Source organism: Gallinula chloropus (genome assembly GCF_964237585.1).
Source record: "Gallinula chloropus genome assembly, contig: HAP1_SCAFFOLD_166, whole genome shotgun sequence".
Classification (NCBI taxonomy): Eukaryota; Metazoa; Chordata; class Aves; order Gruiformes; family Rallidae; genus Gallinula; species Gallinula chloropus.
The window spans coordinates 59,974-82,570 of record NW_028168824.1 but is presented as its reverse complement, the minus strand read 5'-3'; the positions used below and the strand labels follow the sequence as shown (position 1 = coordinate 82,570).

The window sequence follows — 22,597 nt, the reverse complement described above, 5'->3', positions numbered from 1 at the left end:
CTCTGCTTCTGCAAGGTGTGTGAAGAGAAATCTTTTCCCATTGGTGTGCCCAGCTTTTGGGGATGAGAGGGTTGTTTTCCTTGTGCCAGAAAAATCTCACGTATTGTCAGTGGCATGATCATCAGCTGAAGCACACAAACATGAGATGCATAAGACTCAGGGGAGTGTAGATAATGTATTCTTTCTGTCAGGTCTTCTACTGTGCACAGCAGAGTGTGGCTATTCTCTGCCAAGGTGAGAAAACAAACTGGGATCAGCTTCTGACTGACACATTGTTCTCCCATGTAGGAGAAGTATGTTTATTCCACCTATAGTTGTATATTACAAGACAGAACTGTGACTAGTTGTAGTAATTTCTTACATATGATACAAAGGACCTTTAGAAACAACTGAATTTGTTTTGAAGCCCTTAATCCTTACCTTGTCTAGAAGATGAGATGATACTCTGGAAAGAAATGCTGTTAAAGCTGAGAAGATGGTGTAGATATGAAGGATTTCTTCAAAGTAAGCTAAAAAACCCAGGAAAATTCAGCCCTTATAAATCCACATTTCTTAAAAGGCTGTCCATCAAACATGCCATAATGCTTTCTTCTCTGTGTTTTATTCTGTCTGTTCTCTAAGTTTTGGACTTTCAAAAAGGTGGGGTCTCACAATAGATAAATTTTGTATGTTACCTCCCTAAGTACTTTAACAGCTATTTAATTCTGACAACTTGACAAACTCATTCTACAGTTTTGTCATGAGTGTGTGGAGCTGAAAGAAACTATTAGACAAACCTCACTATTTTCACTCTAGACAAGCTTTTAAAAAAATCTATAAAATGTACATATTTATGGCATCATTACAGATCTAATTACAATTAAAAACTGTGATGCAAAGCAAATACTGTGCATAAAACCAGCAAACATTTGGGCAGTCAGTTTTAGATGTTTGCATTTGTTTTTTTCTTTGCTTCACTGGACTGTCACTGTCTCAATAATTTTACAGATATTTAAATGGGGATGATTTACTTTTACACAGGTTAAAATGTTTCAAGGCTTAAGATTACCTTTTATAAGAAATCTTGAAAAAAATCAGAAAGCACAGGATGGAGTGGTATGTGAAGCAGGAAAAAGAGAACGTTTCTGTTTGAGTGGAAATTGAGTGGAAGATGTTTCCCAGGTGCCTTTCACAATAAATTGAAATCTGAGGTAAATCACTTAAGAATAAAAACAAAGTAGTGCTTGTAAATATTAATGGAAATGAATGTTCCATTGATGTAGCTGCTGGTGGCAAAAATTCTTCCCAGCTTTTTCGAACTACACAAATAATGTTGCCCTTAATTTCATTCCAGTTTTACCAGTTGGTCAGTTGGAGGGAGGTGCACAGGAGCAGAGGGAAGATTTTTGTATTTAAAATAATAAGTAACAAGCTCCATTTTTTCAGAGCTCCACTGCAGAGATGGTGCTATTCGGACAGCAGTAGGCAAAAAGAACAGTTTGTAACCAGGATGCAGCTTGTTAGATTTTTATGCATTGCTTGGTTCACAGATGAGCTGTATTTGGATAGAGATTGTCCAGGAACACGCTTGCTTGAAAGTGGGTTAGAAGTGTTCTTCATTAGAAATCTCTTCCTACAGAGTGATTTCACTAAACACGATAAAGAAATGGACATCATCCACCCAAAGCTGCTCTGTGTGTTTCATCTTGATTGCTGAGGGAGCAGCACACTGATGACATTTTAAAATGGTTAGCAGACCACAGGAGATTTGGGGGGCTTTTATGTCTTACATGTGCCTTTCCTATCTTCTTGTTAGTCTTTTATTCTCTGGATGGAGTATGATGGTACTGTTTTTCACCCCTTGAGGGGGTCTGCATTAATTCTGTTTTGTAAGAAATCTTAACCAACATATCCTATAGTATATTCTATTATGCACTAGAGATTACATAATCATGACTTTTTTTTTTAAATCTATGGAAAAGCCTTTTCCCGAAATCACTACATCACTACCATTTACAGGTTTCTGCGTCTTTCTCAGAATTGTTGTGCTGCCCACAGCCTCCAGAATCAGTCAGAATCATTGGGCTGGACTGAGACAGGTTTTGAGCATTCACATATTTAGCATAATAAATTCTTGTCCTTTCTGGTAAACTCCTCAGTAATTTGCCAGAATAGCTTATAGTGTCTGGCATATCACATGCAGTCTTTATTGTTCTTAACTCAAAAGACTAGTTTCTAAACTAAAAAATTCCTTGCTTCCATATATTGCTTTATTGATTTACTTGAGGCTTATAGGGTGGGATTACGAAGATTAGTCTTCCTGTCTGTCCTAGAAATATCAGTTAAATCACAAAACTTGGCATTGAAATTCAGCTAGTCAGTTTCTTCATACCTTTACCATAAAAATCTAGGCTATGAAATTCAAGTCTTGAGGTGACAGCAGTGTTGGGCATCCTATGTAATGCAGAAATCACCGTGAGACTGAGTGCTGAATAGAAACTGTGGAGGGGTTTATCTCAGCAGAGTAACTTGTCTGTGTCTTGCCGGGTTTTCTCTAGAACTGTGGTGGTGGTTGTGTTGGCTTTTTTTTTTTTAGTTTATTTTTAGTTTTTTTTATGCCTGAAAATAAACATTTAAATTTAAAGTCATGCAAAAACTAGATTCTCTCAATTTGCCTGTGTAGTTAGATTCTTAAAGGCTAGAAAATTAAAAAGTAAAGGTACCTTTTCATGTTTATTACATATGTGTGTATCTGTATATGTATAGCAGTGCTTACTGGTTTTGTCATACACACTAATTTATCTATTGTGCAGGAAGCAGGGAACTGTTATTACAATGCAGTTGCATACGTGTAATTATATGCTAAACAAGCATTGTTGCTATTGCTCTGGAAAGCAACAATGACAGTCAGACAAACAGAACTTGTTAGTTGTCAAGAACCCAGAAGTAACTTCCAGAAATGTTACTGCTTTGTGGCAGAGTAATTTATTTTGTTTGTTTCTTGCTTAATTGTGTTTGTGTTTATTGCCAGGATAACAAAAATTACTTAGGCCTTTCATTTATATTTACAGTGTTGTAATGATGCCTCTGGGGTAGATTATGCCCACCTTTCAAGGGGAAAAAAAGGTGGTGTAATAATATTCATTGAACCTGTTTTCTGTCACATGGAGATGTTCTTTTTGAAAAAGACAATAATATGTAAAAGTTGTAGTGAGTGTTCAAATAAGTTGAACATTATTTGCTGTGTTTTTTTCTAAAAATGTGTGTTGGACATATCACAGTACATCTGAACTGTATTTCTGACAGTGTTAAGTAGCTCAGTAGAAATACATTAAGCTGTGCTGTACATATATTTGTAGATAATTTAGCTTCATGTCTGGTCATTTCATAGTAACATAAATCTCCAATGTTAGGATTATATTTCATATACATGTAATAATATTTAACAAAACAGTCTTTGGCTTATGTAACTTTCATTTGATAAAATTATTAATAAAAACACCTGTTTTGTTTGCAGCATTTTAAATCAGGCTTGAAAATCCATTTAAGTTAATAAAAGACAGTTATTTAAACATAAAGTGAGATTTACAAAACAACTTCTGTTGCTTATTGCAGTATTACTGATAGGGATTGAAAGGCTTTCCCTGTGATAGTATTGTGTGGGCAAGGGGGAGGGGGGACAAACAAAAATTTGACTGTGAAGCTGACCAGCTCTCTTAACAGTCAAGTTGAAACTCTGACACTGAACAGTGGTATTTATCTTTCTAAAACTCTCCCCTGATATGATTTAACCTAGTCACAATGCGAATTGGATTTTCCATAGCGTCCACAGGTTTAAAGGGGAAAAGTTCACTTGCACTGAATACTTCAGCTGTTGTCCCTAGTCTGTTACTATAGTTTCTGCCTTTTAATCCCCCCTTGGCCTCAATCCTTCAGCTACATATGCACATTAACTTAATTACCTCGAGTTCCCTCCCTGGAATCCAAGAGTAGCAAGTGTAAACCTGTGCATATTTTAGGGATGAGTTTTTCTTTGTCTCCATTTTTTCAGCTTCTTTGGGCTAATATTGTCAGCTCACAAGTGAACACCCTAATTTGGATATCTCTGCTTGTAATTTAACCTTCAGCAAAATGATTGTACTCTTAATCTGTTCTTTCCCTTGTGACCATCAACAACATTTATACAGTGTTAATGGTTTCCTGTAGGAAAATTGGGGTAAACTTGTTTGGAGCTTCAGTTGCTTAATGCAGCTTTCATAAACTTCTCCACCTTGCACTGGCCTTCTGCTGTGCTCTCTGTCAGTGCTGGCAGATCTGTCCCTCAGGAGACACTGCAGTAGGGAAACCTCAGTTTGGTGCCTCTGTACAGGAACAAGTCATACCTTTCTCACTCAGGGCAAGAAAAAGAAATGCTTAGTTCTGTGTTTGAGTAAATGTAAAAGCTGATGGACCTGTGGAAAGCAGTCCATTGATGTGTTTGGCATGTTTGAGCGTGGAATTTAAGCTATTGCATCCTCTTCCTGCTACCAGACTCCCTGTTCCTCTGAGGGCTTGACTCTTGTGCCTTGAGAGCCAGCTCCTGTAAGGTTGTGTGTAATGTGGGATGGACAAAGTGAACTCACTCAAGCAAGTCCAGTTTTAAAAATACAATGGAAAGATTTAGAATTAAGCAGAAATCTGCCAGATTAACTGTGTGTAATTTATGTTCCTTAGGTGACAGGTATTTTTAAGGAGTTCTCTTATTATTGAGGGTATCATTGCTGAATTTTGGAGAATAACTTTCTTGGGTGTTCTTCACTAATTAATGTAACGTAAGCTTTTGGAAGGAAGCTTACAAGGGCAAGTAGTGATAGCACAAAGGGTAATGGTTTTAAACTAAAACAGAGTAGATTTAGATTAGATAGAAGTAAGAAATCCTTCCCTGTGAGCCTGAGCCTGGCGCAGGCTGCCCAGAGAAGCTGTGGCTGCCCCTGGATCCCTGGCAGGGTTCAAGGCCAGGCTGGATGGGGCTTTGGGCACCCTGGGTTACTGGAGGGTGTCCTTACACATAGCAGGGGATTAGAAATAAATGTGTCCCTTCCAACCCAAACCAGTCTGATGCTGTGATTCTAAGAACAACTGAATTTCTATTGCCTTGTAAAGCATTAGAAATGAGAGGATATTAGTAACTTCTTCTCATTCAGTGACTGTACTGACTAGAGCAGCATTGTGTCTTTTGAACTCAGTCCCACCTGAGTCCCATTCAGTCTGTTGAGGTGAATTCAGCTTTCAAATTATTAAATGCAATCCAGGGATGTTTTTCTGTCCTCCGGTTTTCAGCAAGTAAAGCAATGCAGTTCACATCTTGAAAGCCAGTCCTGTTAGATACATCTCTTTTAACATTCTGGGGTGCTTGCCTGTGCAGCATGCCTCTGTTGGCCAGGTCTATAAGGTAATGAGGATTTAAGTGATTACTTGTGTTGACTATTTCAATTAGCTAGTGGTATGGGGGACAAAGGAAAAGGTTACAAAATGCTATGAAACTGAGTATTAAAATGACTTTGGACTTACTTTTCTTTCCAGGATAGTACAAAGTGTGTATCCCTAGTGATCTTAGGCTTTCACTAATTTGTCAGAGACTGAGAATACCATGTGTCTACAATAACTTACAAAATAAAAATGTATTTCACATTAAATTTATAATGTGTTCTGTCAGGCTTTTCAACAACTGTTCTAAATAAGGTAACATCTTCTGATTTCCTACATTGCCATCCACGCAACTTTGCACACATTTGCTTCTTAGAAGTTGTCCATGAATAATACAAAAATAAAAACTCCTGATAACAATGATTAGGATAAGGAGTTTTTTTTATAATTGTAAATTCTGTAATCACAGCTCTGTAAATTACTGTTCTTAATTGTCAGGTTTTAGTTTGAATCAGTAAGAGGTTCATGGAAATGAAGTGAATGATTTACCAGTACCCTGTGGGGGAGTGTGAAGCATTAGTTTCTTGCCAGTGAACAGTTAGAAATTTGCAGATGCTGTCTTCTAAAGAATTACTTGATAAATTTTCATTGTATGTGGCAAGTAGCCAGAAGTTAGGATATCCAAGTTGGGCTACTTTTATACTAAACACTGTTAAGTTCTGGTTAGCAGTTGGAGTCTTTCTAAAATACTCAGGGTTTCAAATTTCTTTTGTGGGCAAAACTGAACAATTGTTCTGGTTAAAGGTGTTTGGGATTCTTGGTACCACAGTAGGAGAGGACACAGAGTAGTCAGCCTGCCAATCCTCTGATTCGGATGCCTGTTTTCATTTTCTTGGCAGACCTGTTTGCAAACTTACTTTTAATTTCTAACCAGTGAAGTCTCAGTAAGTGTTGTTTGCTAGGTGCCTAGCAGAAAGTCAATAACCTGGTTCAGTGGCAGAGGATTTATCTTACCGTTGTGTTCCTCTGTTCATGTCAGGACCAGTAACAAGTGTTTCTGTTCTCATGAACATCATCTTCAGATAGTGCTCCCACTTTCACAGGCATTTGTTTTCTGCAGACACTTCAGCTGGTTAGAGTGTCTTCTGCAAAAGATGAAAGGATACAAGCAGTGTTCATGAGATCTTCAAAAAAAAATGAAAAGTAGTAACTGTAGGGTGTTAATGTTGTAGAGAACTAGAGAAGGAATAGGATAACCTCTAAGGCAAGACCCCATCTAATCCTAGAATCATAGACTGGTCTGGGTTGGAAGGGACCCCAAGGATCATAGAGCTCCAACCCCCCTGCCACAGGCAGGGCCACCAACCTCCAGGCCTGGAGCTACACAAGGTTGTCCTTTCTTCTGCAAGCTACTTATTTTAATAATTCCTGTTCAAATACAGTCAACTTTGAAATTATATTTTGAAGGGGTTTTTTTGTAAATTCGTCTTAAGGATTTATTTTATTTGTTTTTCTCAATGTTCTTGAATCACAGGAGTTTCTCTCTTGGTGTTGAGAGAGTGCTATTCTACACTTTATATTTAAGATATTCTCAGAGAAAAGAGTAATTTTAATGTTAATTGTTCTGGTTGAATAAATAATTTAACTTTGAGTGCATCCTGAGATGAAGCCTGGCTTCAGTTCTGATCCCAGGGAAGGTAAACCATAGCTGGAAACCAGAATACTTTCACCTGAAAATGACAGAGGCACTGTGTAGAGATTCTATACCAATCAGGTTTATTCTTCTGCAATAGGCACTAGGTTTCTTTTCTCCAGTAAGTATTTTAGATAAACTTTTGAAGTCAAATGCATATTTCTACATCTCATTTAAGTTTATTTTTCAGCTTTAAGTATTTTATAGTTAATAAATAGTATCAGGATTTTGTCAATGGTATGTAAATAAGGCTTTAGGAACGGGTTTGCAGTCTTGTTTTCTGGGATTTATTCAGTGCTATGTAGTTGCTTTTTGTTACCATTGGGAGCTCTTGGGCTGTGTGGTCGTTTTCACAAGCACTGTGAGGGATTTGTCCCAACAGAAACGAATAATATGATACCTGAGGTCCATGCAGTGCTCTTAATTTTATAATCAACCCCACCAATAGCATGTTAGATAACTTCTTCTGAAAGGCAGCATGGAAAAAAAACTTAACTGGAAGTGTCTGGATTTCAGATTAATTTTTCTGCTAGGGAATTCCTCCCACCCCACCCCCTCACATCCCCCCCCCAGCCCCCTCCTTCTCTCACCCTGGGGCAGTCTCGGTTTGAAGCTACAAGTCATCACGTTCACCCCTGGACTGCTGCACAGGGCAGCTGCAGTTCTCTGGGAGCCTTCTCTGCTCTGCTCCAAAATAAGGTTTTGTGTTATTCTGTTGGTTTGTGCCACTGGTAGTCATCAAGCCTGCAAGTCTTCCCTGTCTCCAGGACACTTTGGTTTTTTAAGAGCAGGATGCTGTGAGAAGGAGCTACAGGAAGGCCTCCATGGCCTCAATTTACATTTTCTCCTTCTAAACAGCTCTTTAGGGGTGACTCTCAAAGCCCTCAGATGTTTCTAGCTGATCAAAAGCTTGAGAGCACCAGACTTGGAGGTGACTTTCAGGGCCACGCAGTTCAGGGATATTAGTTCCTGCCTGTTGAGTGCAGGTCTAAATGGATACTAACTGCATAAAAATTCTTCAGCTGCAAGGAAAAAAGGTACAAAGTTACTATTTCATTCTAGTGACATCATAGCTTGTATCATTAAAAAGATTCCTTACATCTCCAGAGCCTCCTTGAACAAAATATCAAGGATAACTTCCTAGAATGATGAACACTGGCATTGGAGAAGGTCAGTACTATGTGCAGGCACTGACTCAGGAGAGCAGATTAGAAAAAGCACCCTTTGAATGCTGCAAGTGTAGGATGTGGAAATCTGTGTCTTTCTCTCTAAGGGGTCACATGCAGGTTAAGCATGTTGTACTAGCTGGTTTGTATAAAGCTGGCTGGTGCTGCTGCATATCATCTAACTTATCCCACCAAAATTAATTTTTGGAAACATTGCTTCCCTGTTGTTTTCTCTGAGTTTATAGACAAGAATCTTTACCACTTGAAACCTAGCAATGAAAAGAGATAATGCTTCCTCCCTTTTTTTTTTCCTGTTACATAATAGATGTGTTGAACATTGTAAGAAGAAGAGCTTTTAATTTTATGAAATTTGGTTGGCTGTCAAAGAGACATTATAAAAAGTGGTTTCTAGCCAAATTGCTTTTGCTGAGGAGTGATGAATCTCTTGCCAGCACTAAAGAGGCACTCTCCACATTGGATATCTGCACACTTGTCATGGGCAGAATGCAGTAATTTTTCTGAACGTAGACAGTAGAAATTCCATAGCAGAAATTGAAGTTTTCGTATTAACTGTCACTGCTTCCAGCAGCTGGTGTGCTGACAAATAGAGCAGAGGTGGTGGGGCTGGGTGGTATTGTTCCTGCTCTGATGGTTTGCTGTTGTGATTGCCTTACTCTCTTGTAAACTTCATTTTCCTGTACATGTTTGTGTTTTGTTGATTTGTTGGTTTTTCTTTTGGGTGGAGGGGGGGTGTTCAGTTAAGAGAAGGAAGAAAATAAATATTATGCAGTGCATAACATGACTGCATCACTCAGGGATGACTCATACCTCTTCTCATATCCCACTGTATTGTCACCAGACATATTGTTAGGGTGAATGCAGTATTAAAATGTAATCAAATAGTTATTTTTGTGTACATATAAAAGTCAGAAAAATATCTGACCCCATTGGAGGCAGGGTGCCAGCAAAAGTGAGGCTTGGAGACTTCATTTAGGACCCTATGTAAAACAAATGAAAAAAGGCAGACAAACAAGATGATTTAAGGGGTGACAGCTTTAAGGCTCAGTATCTATAACATTTCTCTTTGCATTTTTACCCTAAAAGTTCATTGGGATAGCACCCAGGTATTAACTGTAAATTAGCTGCTAACAGTGGTAAATCATCTTCATTCTATTGAACATCAGGAGAAAGTTTAATGTTTTGACATATAAAAACATTTAAGAGGCAAGCTACATTTAAATGTAAATTGAAAGCGACTGAATCCCACTGTAGTGGGATTTATAGTGGCTGTTTTAAACCTGAAGAAATGTTTAAGCAATAGGTGTTTTGTATCAAAAACTTCATTAGATCAGGAATAACACACAGTTGGAGCAATGCCTTGCTGCATATTAACTGTTAGTTTGATAAATGCAGACGTCCACATTAAAATATTTATTCTTACTTTTTTTGGATAAAATTATTGACGAGATACATTTGAAAAACAAGTGTGATTCTTCCTTCTAGTGTCAAGGGCACAGGCAGAAAGAACAATTTTATCCATTTTCAAAGGAAGATATTTCAGAGGTTTTATATCATTGAGAAACATACTGTTTTGTTTTTTTTTTTAAATCTGTAGATGAGCCTGAGTTGGATTTGAATGTTTCAAGATGCTGAAAAGAAATCTTCTTTTGCAGCTGTTGTTAAGAACAAGAGAACGATAATACTAATTTCTGTTTGTATCTTGAGCATTTAGTGAGGAAGTTCTGAAAATTATTTTCCTGAATGCAGATAAGATGCAAAATGGCTAAATGATTTTGAGGGCTCTATGGATCTGATGCAATCCAAGAGAAAAATAGAAATGAGAACTCTGAGTGTAATCATGCTAAGTTCAGAAAAGACAGCCTGTTAGATGTTCTCTCTGTAATGAAAAGCCAAATAAAAATTACATTGTAATAATGCTAGGGTTGTAAATGAAGTTGAAGTTGCCCATTATGGAGCCAGAGACTGTTTGGACATGAAAAGTATTTGCTGTTCTGGTAAATTTATTTGTAGTTAATAGTGATAAGCATAGTAATGTTGGAGTATACCTACTACTCGTGCAATCTTAAGTGCATACTCAGTGAAGTGCTGTTTGCTTGTTGTATGGTAATGCCCTGCCCATCTCCAACCAAGATCAGTTCGTCACAAGATTCACATGTCATGGAGTTACACATGACACCATACAAAATTTCCAGGGCAGGAACCAGAGGACCTACAGAAATCATAATTTTAATGTGTCCAGCCTATTTGTAGCCAGTTACTCTTGGCAATCAGAGATCCCCATAAAATTATGAGTATCTTGTTAGTGCTTCTGTAGGCAACAGAAGCGATTACATTAGAGAGATGCAGCAAAAGATTGAGAAAAAAAGGCTGTCTTGGGATTCTCTTTAAAGGTTTTGATTGGCTTTAAATACTGTTGTGGCCAGCTGTTATATTTGAAAATGTGATATGTTAAGCCCAAGAGTCAGCTTTCCTTAAATCAATGAGGTTTGTATGTAACTATACTGTTGGCTGATGAGAGCGAACAAATCCGTTATTGCAGCTGTACTCCGTGGATTGCTAATGATAACCTATCTCAGAAGTGGTATTGTAATGTGGTTAATGTAATTGAAAAGCATATGTGGGAAAAGGAAATTCTTTCTGCCAGTTAGAAAGCGTATTAATTGAATAGGTTAGGAAAGCTGCAGAAGAGAAGAACAGGGTGGATTACCAGTCGGTTTCTGAGGTGAAAACTGTTTCATGATTTGAGATAGAATCTGACTTGAAATGGTGCTAAAAGACCTGTATGAAACGTGAAGGAATTTGTGTGTCTGAGTTTGCATGTGTATGTGTACAGAGCGTAAGAGAAGCTCACCTGCTTGGAGACCATTAAGTTCAGGGACATTTGTGGAAAAGGATGAGGAGAGAAATGTTTCTCTTAAACATGTTTAAACATGATAGTAAGATTGTGTACCTGTGTAAGTAGGGGAAATCATTGTTATATTGTTACAGCCTGAAGAAACTAGCTTCTGTATCTGTTTGGATGCTTAAATACCCGGTCACCTTGAGTGTCCACTTTATCACTACATGGAGATTCTAATATCTGACACTTTCAGGTCTTGTAGGCATTTATAAAACATGCAAATTACATGGTCACACTAAACCAAAGAAGTAAAATTTGTTTTCACTGCTACATTTGCTGTTACCGTTCTAGTGAGCTGAATGGTATGAATTCCCAGGGTCCTTTTTAGGAGAACAGGCTGCCTGCTACTGTTTGTGAAGGTAGAAGAATTGCATGATAAGAAATACCCCCTTGTCTACCTCATCTTTTTCCTCTAATTCCTATAGTTGACATGTTATGCTGAGATTCCTGTCTACAGATTTACCTTGGGATTTAGATTACTGATGGCCCAGAAAAATTCTCTGCTGTTCCTACAGTCTGACATTCCCCAGAGGCCCATAGGGTCAGTATAGTCTTGGAGAATGCAGGCAAGCCTTTATTAATGGTACATGAATATTTTATTAATGGTACATGGATAGATCTTTCACTCTTTTAGAGTAACCTCACATCTGCAGCATGTACTCTTGCAGCTTTTCTTCCTAAGCAGTAGCTTGTTCTGGAAGGTGAATGTTCTGCCTTAGTTTTACTGCTCTGCTTGGATCAGCAACATGACATTTATAATAAAATGGTTTCATTATAAGAAGGTTTGTTTTTTTTTTTTTTTCCCAACATTATCTGGCATTTATTTGAAGTTAATAAATTGATCTGTTTTGAATCTCAATGCAGAATGGGTGCAGCAGACAACATTTACAAAGGTCGAAGTACTTTTATGGAAGAACTGACAGATACTGCTGAGATAATAAGAAAAGCAACTTCAAGATCACTAGTAATTTTGGATGAATTGGGAAGAGGAACTAGCACACATGATGGAATTGCTATTGCTTATGCTACACTGGAACATTTCATTAGAGTTGTAAGTGTTTGATCTGACATGTGGTTGTGAATGCTTTTTCAGCCTGTACCATGTTAGGCTGAACTGGACATGATGCCTGTTTCCTTGTAGAAATGTAGCATGTCTAGACTCAGAGCAAAGGGGCATGGATAGAGGATACCAGTGTTGTGTTTTATAACTGTTTTAAGCCAAACCTTCTTACATGCCTTACCTCATTGTTGTAGGTGGAGTCACTGACACTGTTTGTCACTCACTATCCTTCGGTTTGTGAGCTAGAGAAGATGTATCCAGACAAAGTTGGTAATTACCACATGGCTTTCTTGGTGAATGAGGAGGAAAGTGCTGAACAAAAAGGTACAGTATAAATCCATCTGAGGTTTTCACACAACAGGTGTAGGCAGAAACTGTAGAAGTGTAATTTAAACCTCAACATGAAAGTTACATGTTCAAATTCACTAGAATATCAGCCTATACAGAGATTTTGGAGGGCTTGAAAACTGTACAACCATTTCTCTTTCACATTTAATACAAGAATCAGTAACCTGGGTCAGATAAAAGAGTCACACAGCTTGGTAACTCACAGTAGATGAATACAAAGGATTAGGGAGGAGGGATTAGGGATCAAATGTGTGTTAACTCTTTCTCTAGAAGATCTCACTGTCTGCAAACATTTGCTCTTTTGGGGGCTTCAAGAGCTAGATGGTTTTCTGATTTTTATTATTTTCAACAAGGTTGTCTAGTTTCTCTGTGTGTGCATGTGTACTTTTGGCATCTTCATCCTATTGTGTAAGCAGTTTTCACTGCATTGTGTGAAGAACAACTTCCTCTTGTTTGTTTTGAAACTCTTTTGAAACAACATGTAGCTTCACCTGGTGGTCCCAGTTCTTTGAATTGGAAGAGGCAGAGGAATAATCTTTGTTCTTCCTGTCTGTGCCATGCCTAATTTTGTAGATTGCTGATCATAATTGCATCCAGTTCTGCTCTTGCCAGGCAGAAGAGTTGCAGCATTTATGCTTGTCACTGTTGCTCTGAATTAGTATTTTCAGTAAAGTTTGTCAGCTCTCTGCTTAGCCCTTTTCCTTGTTTGACAAGTACCTTGAGCCTCTCTAACTGCAGTGATGATCACCCTTCATGGTGAGAACTGACTGTTACTGTAAGTTTCCTATCTTTTAACCAATTATATACAAATGCAAAGGCATTCCTTTTAGATTATGGCTGCTTAGTTTTCAGAGGAGCACTTGATGCAGGGCTCTTGTCAAATACCTTTCGAAAATTCACACAGGGTTTATCCACTACATGTGTCTTACTCACATGGCATCCAAACTTAGAACAGATTTGTGATGTAGGAATTCCCTCCATACCTTTGCTTTTTTTTCTTTTTCTTGATGTATCAGGTTTAATCAGGTGCTTGACAATTCTGCTTGTATTCTGGTTTTCCTGCTTTGCCTGAATTCTTCTTAGGAATATTTAAGAATTGATATGAGCATCAGCATGTCCTTTGCTCACAAAGTTCATTAACTGGAGTGTTGATCTTTGATCCCATGATACAACTGAGATGTTACCAACATTCAGTACTTACTAGTCCTTAACAGCTGTGTCCACAAAGCCCTATCATTTATGTTTCACTTTGTCTTATTTCATGTTTATGTCCTGCTTCAGCATTTCTACCTTAAATGTTATTTTACCTGAACCTTCAGGTTATATGTAGTCTTTACAGTTTTGCTACAGAGAGACACAATAGCCTGTGAGCAAAAATGCATCTGTGTTTCTTACTCTATAACTTTAGCTTCTGTTGTCTTAACATTTTAATTGTTTCATTTAAGGTGAGTTTTATGGCATGTTTTTTCCCAATCTTTGACTTAGATAACTCAATTCACCTTGAGTCATTATCAGTTATGGAAATGTCCATTGTTCCAAAATCTTGCAATCTTAAAACAGAAAAGTGAATGGTAGTGAATGATGTTGTAGAGTTTCTGGTCTTTACACAAGGCCTGGCTTGTGCAGAGTTGCAACAAGGATGTCTTAGGAGGAAAAGGAAGGAGTCATAGGACCTATAATGATGTCTTTTACATTTGTACCTTTTCATCCTGTAGAAAACCCCCTAGCAGAGGATCCACCATCCCAACTTGTATTTTTTTCTAAGCATTTTTTATGGCTTTCAGCCTCCTGGTAGGCAGGAAGCTTTTTAATGTGGTGTGGTTATGGACTTCTTGACTGATAGGTTACTGACACTGTCATTGCTTAGCAGACATGAGATGGAGTGTCCCAGTTGCAACATAATTAATCAGTTTGACGTACAGTTTTTGACACACAGAGATAAGTCTGCTAAAAAAGACACCAGGTAAACATCTATTTAAGAGTTTTTTCATTCTCACAATGGGTAGGTAAAACAGAATAAATCATACCTGAAGCATGAATGGCAATGAGACCACAGTCTTTGTCATTTCAGTCTTTGGTCTGCTGTGTTTTATTAACATAATAGTTTCTCATTTTGGTTTTATTTTTTAGGATTTGAACACGAAGAGAATCCTGAATTTATCACTTTCCTTTATCAAATCACTAAAGGAGTCTCTGCAAGGAGTTATGGGCTAAATGTTGCCAAACTGGCAGATCTTCCTGAAGAAATCTTGAAGAAGGCAGCTCACAAATCAAAGGAGTTGGAGAGGATAGTGAATATGAAAAGGTCAGAACAATTGTGATTTCCCCTCTCCTCAATGAATATTCAGCTATGAATTTAAGAACATTTCACACAGTATGCATTAAAAAATGTACAGTAAGAACTACTTCAGCTACCCTCCTCTACTTTTCTGGGAAGACAGTGAAACAAACCTCAAAAAAAAAAAATCTTAGGGAAATCGTGCTATCTCTTTCAATCAAAGCTTTAGATTTAAAAGGTAGATACTATGTCAGAGGTTAATTGCTGCTCTCTGAAACAGGATTGGAAAAAACTAAATGCATGTTGAGCTAACATTAGGAATAAACTGTGGGGGGTCTTTTTCTTATGCTAAATACGTAATGTATGCTTTCATGTATGTATTTTCTCTGTTTTCAGAGAAAATATTTAAACATATATTTAATATTTAGAATATAACTCACATCTAGTATCTCTTCTGTTCTACCAGCGATAGTGAAAATATTAATATATTTAATTTGGAAAGGATATTATTCTCCGTGGAACTTGTATTTGCATAATACAATATAGATGAATATTCTTCAGTTTAACTTAAAAAATTAAGTATTTATGATTTAATTAAAGTATTAATAATTTATAATTTATTTTGTTTACCTCCTCCTCCCACTCCCCGACACAACACACAAAAATTTACTGAAAGTTTGGGCGTTTTAATATCTTTCTGCTAACCACTTTTCATTTAGGAGCTTATGCACTTTATATAGAGACTAGTTATGAAAATTCTTATGTGTGTCAAATAGTATCACCTCTATAAAACCTGTAACATTATATATATAGTTTAGATATAAGTATGTGCGAGCATTCATTTTAATTTCCACTGAATTTTTTGTTATTGTTGTTTTCAGTGGCAGTCCTATCAGTAAACCTTCAGGAATATAATAAATTAACATCCTTGTTGCCTGGTGGTTGTAACTAATCCTGACAGAATAATTTTGTATGAGAAAATTTTGAGTACTAATTATTTGTAGGTGCAAGCAGTTCTTTTGAAACTGAACAGTGCTTAGTGCTTAACACCAGTTTTTATCCCTTTTTCAAAAAGCAAAATAATTCTTTTGATGATACATGACAGTTTGTGGGAAAAATAATGTGGTGGCTTCTGTTAATTGGAAATAATAGCCCATAATTGACAAAAGTAAAACAACAAATTACTAGCAGTGACTTGACTCTGTTGTTATGTGGGGTTCTAAAATCAAGGAAAAAAAATGTTTTCCAGAAAGGTGAGAGTATGAGCTGGAAGGGTAGTGTTACTGTGTAATAAAATTAAGATGCAAAATAATACTATATGTACATTTAGCTTGTATTACTTTGTTCTGTGAAAATCATGCTAGCATATTACTTGGACAGGGCACAGAGTTCTAGTGTGTCTCCAACCTGTGGGCAGTAAAACTACTATCCAGTGATGTCATTAGAAGATTGATTTACAGTGCCCATGGAGGGGTAGCATGAGGGCTGACCAGCCAGTTTTAATTAAGGGACTTAATTGTGCCCAGTTGTTCAGCTTTTGAATAGGTAGGTAAGCGATTGTCTCTATTTTAGATTTTGGTATAGAATTTGCTTCTGTACTTGTGGTGGTTTGGCCCTGGCTGGAGGCCAGACACCCACCAAAGTCGCTCTATCACTCCCCTTCTCAGCTAGGCAGGGGAGAGGAGATATAATGAGAGTCTCAGAAGTGAGATGAGGACAGGGAGAGACCATTCCACAATCAGCACCAAGGGCACAACAGACTCAACATGGAATAAAATGCACCTATTTATTACCCAACTGAAACAGGGCAGGGTAATGAGAAATCAAACCAAATCTTAAAACCCCACCCCTCCCATCTTCCCAGGCTCAACTCCACCCCCCATTTCTCTCCCTCTTCCCCCAGCAACACAAGAGGATGGGGGCTGGGGTCAGTCCATCAGATGTGGGTAACCTGCTGCCTCTGAGACTAGCTTACACCATGTGATGTTTGACGCTTTCTCTTCTCCCTTTAAGGACAGTGAGCTACACAGGGGGTGAGGGACAAGGGACATCCAAGGCACATCAGTTGGTAATTCATCAGATTTGACCTGTAGCAGGTTATTCCTTCCCTGGAGACCTTTTGCACACACTTTGTAGGGAACTTCATGCAGCTGTATAAACCTGGAGCTCAAGTCAATGACAAAGTAAAAAAAAATCCCAACAAACAACTATTATGTCCAATGACTTCAAAGAGTATAAATGATTGTATTAATTTTTCCAGTTCTCCCGTGTAGGTCATTATAGAAATACTTGCTTTTGTATATTCCTGTTTATTTTCCCTTATTACCATGATGTCATCTAAATGCCAGAGTATTTTCCTATACCTTCTCCTCAAAAGAGGCATTAACAAATTCAGAATTTGGTATGACATATCAGTGGTAGGAAATAAAAATTATCATGAACTTGGGAATAAAACTCAGACCTCTTCGTAGCAGTATACTTGTGGTGTAACAATACCCACAGGCTAGCTGTCTTGTCTTAGTTTTTAAAACACATTCATTTTATTTAAGAAAATCCACTGTGTAATTCCATCCAGTCTTGACATCTTTGTCATCAGGAATGTATTAACCTATTTTAAACATCCTGTTGTTATTTGTGTCAGCTCTTTTTAAATCAAAAAGTATTAAAAAAAGAACACAGAAGGATGTGTCTACTCATTTATATTGAAAATACCTCTTTATGGTTCTACTAATGCACATTTGTTGGAATTGAATGCTGAAAATTAAACAGTGCAAACTACAATGCTGTTTGTTGCCTTTGCTCTTGCTCAGTGTTCTATTTCATCTCATCAGTGTTTCTAGTGCTCTGAAGTTAGCTATAAAATTAAATTGTTGACTGACAGAGCTGGAATAAATATGTTTGGAAATGTTAACTAATTGTTTAAAGATCACATAACATTTTAAACTGTGCAAACTGCTGGTTTTGACTGTGTATAAAATTTTGCATAAGACTATAGGGCTTTCAAGGTTTGATGTGTTTAATTTAAAAATACTTCCACATTCTGACTGATATTTGTTTGCCCCCCACCCCCCTTTTTTCCAGGAAAAGGCTAAAGTGCTTTGCTGAAGTATGGCAGATAAATGATTCTCAGGAACTACAGAAATGGAAAAGTATGTGTGAACCTGAAGATGAAAGAAAGGACAGTTTTTAGTCTTCAAATCATGCTTAAAGATTGAAAATATTGGGGATGCAAAATACAGATCTGAAGACAAACAGATTATAGGTGCATTAAGCTGACTTTTCTGCCTTTTGAGAGATAAGAGATGATGCATTGTGATATGATGCTCCACACCCACTTCCTGATTGTATCTTTCTCACTCCACATTTCCTCCCTGAAGTGTTTTCACCCTTTTCCTTTAATGCAAAAAGTCTAGTGGCATTGGATTTGGTTTCTAATATGTTTAGAAAACAAGAGAAAAATTACGTTGATAAATAATTTGGCAAATATTTTTAAAATAAAATAATGTCTTTTAAATTTATCACATTTCAATTTCTATAAAAATCCCTCTGTGTTGCAAAAATGTAGCTGTCTTGACTATGCTATACTGCTGTGCAACTGGTAAATGACTGCCATAAAGAGACTTTTTTGGTTTGCTTGTTCTAGTATTAATGCATTTAAAAATCACTGGTTTTGTAGATCACCCTCTAACATGCACCATGAATTATGAACAGTGTGTGGCTGGATAGGAGAGATGGTGCAACTAGTAGTTCTCAAAGCAGCAGCACAAAACACACATTGACTGGTTTTCCTCTTCATTCTTATGCATACCTGCTTCTTTTTCAGCTTCAGCTTCTGATATTGGCATGGTCTGAAGACTGACATACCCTAAATAATGTTGGAGTACCATAAGATGAGATGAAAAAGGCAATTCAGACTATGCAACTGACATCCCCTGTGCTCTGTCAAATGCAGAGTAAAGCTGGGAAACGTTTAAAAACAGAAATGATGTTTTTTAAATTTTGAGTGTGATATCCAATTGATTTTCCTTTATAAACATAACCACTTGCTATGAAAGTGGACAGTGATGTCCAGACACTTAAAACTTGGTAAATACTTTGTTGTGTTTAAAAAAAAAAAAAAAGTGGAAAGAAATTAAATAAAATATAGTCTTTATTTTAGTCTTTTTTATAGTCTTGATGAAATGAGGTTTTGTAATCTTGGAGACAGCTGAACCTTTCTAATTTTTTTCAGTTTATATTTTTTTTTCTGAATAATGCATGTCAGATGAAGATGAAGTAGTGATATCACATGGGATTGAATTAGCCTTTCCAATATAGAGAACTTCATGCAGAAAAGCTTGTAATTTTTTTTACCTGTGAAAAACAATTGCTAACCTGCACCAAAGATCTTTTCCTGATAGTTCAGATGACAAAGCATAATTAAAAAAAATATATAGTTTGTCTGCTTCAAATAGCAGCATCTATTTAATACAAGCATCTGCTTCTGCTGTGTGTGGTGTATTGATGTAAATCAGAAGAGCTGAAGAAGGAAGCAGTTTTTTAAGGTGTTGTTGCCCAAGTGTTTTTAGCTTTGCCACATGTTGTGAAGCACAATGAGTGTAATACTCCATTATTAATGCACACAGCTGTGGTGCATTGGAACTCAGGACTTGTGACCACAGTCTTCAAAGAGAATAAATAAGCCATTACTGAATTCCCATATGTGCTAAATGTGCCTTTAGTGAGACTCTCTTTACCCTCAGGGGAGCATTCAAACTGTGCCTCTGACAAGGAAAAAAATACCCACTACACCTGTATGAAGTCTGAAAAGAACTGAGAAATACAATTAAGGATGGAGAAATGGACTGGCCCCTTCATACTATCAAGAGCAAAGCAATTACAGCAGGCTTTTCTCTTAATGCCTGCGATCGTATTAGAAATAACTTCTGAATTTAGCCCTGCTCAGTTCAAGAACAGAGTTTATCTTGCTATCCCAGTAAGGTTTATTTCTAGATGTGCAGGCTAATTATTAAAGCCACTGTTTTATTCTCTGCTGATTCCTAGCAGATAGGTAAAAAGTTACAACCATTTGAGGATGCACTATGAAGAGATGGCGTACTATTGTTACATGTGTTTGCTGCTGATTTTAGGATACATCTGTAATGAATCACACAGTACAATGCCACTTCATCTAGAGCTTCTTCTGATGACGTGGAGCAGCCACCCTCATTAGCAGGGTGAGTGCCACGTGAGTGTGATGACTCTGGGATGTGACGAGTTCAGACCTCACTTGGGTACATTTGCAGAGCATGAGATTAGGTGTAGTCTAGACAGGCAGCCAGACAGACATTCCTTGGCCTTTGTTAGCACAGAACACTAGAGGGATATAAAGAAACAAAGGCTTGCTGGAAAACCTGCAAAGGCATTAATTTTGTAGGAGGTTTGGGGTTTTTTTCCATGTTTTTTTGCTGTTGTAAGCTGGGACTTGCGTGTCTGTCATAGCAGGAGTTCTAAGAGATGGAAAGATGAGAAGCCTCTTTTGTGTTTTCCTTTTTTTCTCCTTTCTTCTTTTCTTTTCAATTCCAGCGCACAAAGTTTCATCATAAAGACAGTTTGAAGTACGGTTTTTGGTAGGTGGTACAATCCTAAACATGTGCCCAGTTTTTAAACCAGAGAAATAAACCTTTTGTCCCAGTGCTGAGTCAGCAAGTTTGGATCTTTCATGCTGACAGCTGCAAGACTAAAGAAGAGTGATCCATACACAGAACATGCTTGGTTGTAGTGGGAATTTGTGCTCTTCTGGAGGTCGCCTTCAAGAAAAGAATGTCTAAATATCTTTGTCAAAATATGAATATTTTTGGGAACCTGCACAGTGTTGGCTCCTCCTGCCTGTGCCAGCATGTTACTGACAATAGTAAGATGTAATACTGATGTGAAAAATACAGATTTGTACTATACATAAAGGTATGGTCTCCCTGAAAGACTTTAGCACTTGATGGCTTTTACCTGGTTTCCTGAAGTATTTATCACTCCCTTAGGCTTTCCCACTGTTTCCTCTCCCCTGCTCTTGAAATATAAATTTTAATGCCTTTGTGCATCTTGTCTGGAATGTTATTGCCTTTAGAAACCGCAGTGCCACAGGTTAGCAACAAAAACTGGTAGATGGTTTTGATGGAAGAGAAGGCGAGAGAGGGCTGGGTACACTTGTCACTGCCTTTTTGTGTTTGGTTATGTAAGAACGTAATTATAGAATACCCAAAGTAAAACACATTACCAGTAGCAATTACCTTTCTTACTGGCACACAGTGCCTTTCACTGAAGTAACTCTCAAGAGGATTTTCCCATGTATCACAAAGTTTTCCAGAAGTATTTATAGAAATTACATTAATTTACCTACCACATAAGTTTACAACCCGTATAAATGAATTTAAAGATCACTGAAATGTCATCTGAGTCAGGTATTGCAGTTAAGTCTGTTCACTGCAATGAAAGTATTATTTATTCAAATCTGTGGGAAAGCAAAGCATCCAAATATTTCTACTATATGTAAAATTCAGTGAGAATTTAACTCAGTTATTTGAATTTCTTGCAGGTCTGACATAAGTGCATGTTTCATAGGGAGATAAGAGTTTGGTAGATTGCATTGCACTGAGAGAAGTAGGACGCTGCTCCAGAATCTGGATCACACTGCTAGAATGGCTGTTGGAGGGCCTCCTCCCCACTCTCACCCCAGGTGGCCACTGCAGTCTCCTTCAAAATCTTAGCACCAGCACTGCCAGTCTTGGACAGCAATCTGAAATGTAAGTCTGAGCCCTCTGCCTCTTCCCCCTCTCCAGTTTTACAGCCCATGAATGGACTGGATGCTTCTCATCACCTTTTAATTGTTCCTAAACGCAAAGGCCACAGCAAGCGGAAATTTACCATCACAGCATCATTTTCCCATCTGTTTTCAAAGCCTCCCTCACACCTCCCTGCAAAATCCTTGACACTTGAACCCAAATCAAATGTTTGTTAAATCCCAATTCAGTTCTGGGGGACCTACCAGTCCAGCTGGTAGGTAAGCATAAGATTCAGCTGTGAGACCACTTATTTGGGTCTTAGAACCACATCAGTCCAGTGCTGTTGACGGTCCTTGTTTTGTAGCTCTGCTTAGGAGAAGCTCTGGATTTACCCAGCTTGGTACAGTCCTGTACTAAAAATTCTCTTACCAAAATTATAGAACTCTGCTCACTTTGACAATGCTTCATTTGTCACTGTACATGGCTAAGCACACTTGGTGTGGAAATCCTTCCCTTGAACCGTATATTAGTTTCTTCCTCAGCTACTGATGCACAAGCTTGATGACTTCCTTAATTACATTATAGATTTTTCTCCTTGCCTAGCCGTAAAGACAAGTAGGAAGCAAAGGATGTTCTCTTAATTAAAAAAAAAGAAGAATTTCTGAAACATCTTGTTTTGTAAGATGTGAGTCCTTGCAGGTCATGCTATTAATTGTGAAATAATCTATTTGTCCGAGACTAAACTGGATTAAGTCATAAATGAGCTGTAAAGAAAAGGATGACAAGGCCTAAGATACTATTCAGGGGAAATAAAGGGTGAGCAAGATAAAGACAAATACAGAAATCTAGGAATAATTCACTGTTCTAAGAACAGCAATAGGAAACGGAGTGAGCAGGCACTGGTTTGATGCTTTGGCTATAGGTAGAAGACATAAGGTGAAGAGAGCTTGCCCAAGGCTGAGTGCTGCAGTGAGCTCTTGTGCTGTTGC

At 37.7% G+C, this 22,597-nt stretch overlaps 1 protein-coding gene across 1 annotated transcript in view; it reads left to right on the top strand.

Moving 5' to 3' along the window:
- The window catches only part of LOC311204145 (DNA mismatch repair protein Msh3-like), a gene marked incomplete at its 5' end in the record, with an annotated part of 47,729 nt that extends 29,526 nt beyond the window's left edge, over positions 1-18,203 (top strand). The window contains 4 exons of the mRNA XM_084280612.1: positions 12,029-12,215; positions 12,419-12,548; positions 14,703-14,877; positions 17,932-18,203. Of these exons, the coding sequence (XP_084136738.1) occupies positions 12,029-12,215; positions 12,419-12,548; positions 14,703-14,877; positions 17,932-18,040 (601 nt within the window). The 3' untranslated portion in view covers positions 18,041-18,203. The remainder of the gene's footprint in view (positions 1-12,028; positions 12,216-12,418; positions 12,549-14,702; positions 14,878-17,931) is intronic.
- Between the last annotated feature and the right edge of the window lie 4,394 nt (positions 18,204-22,597).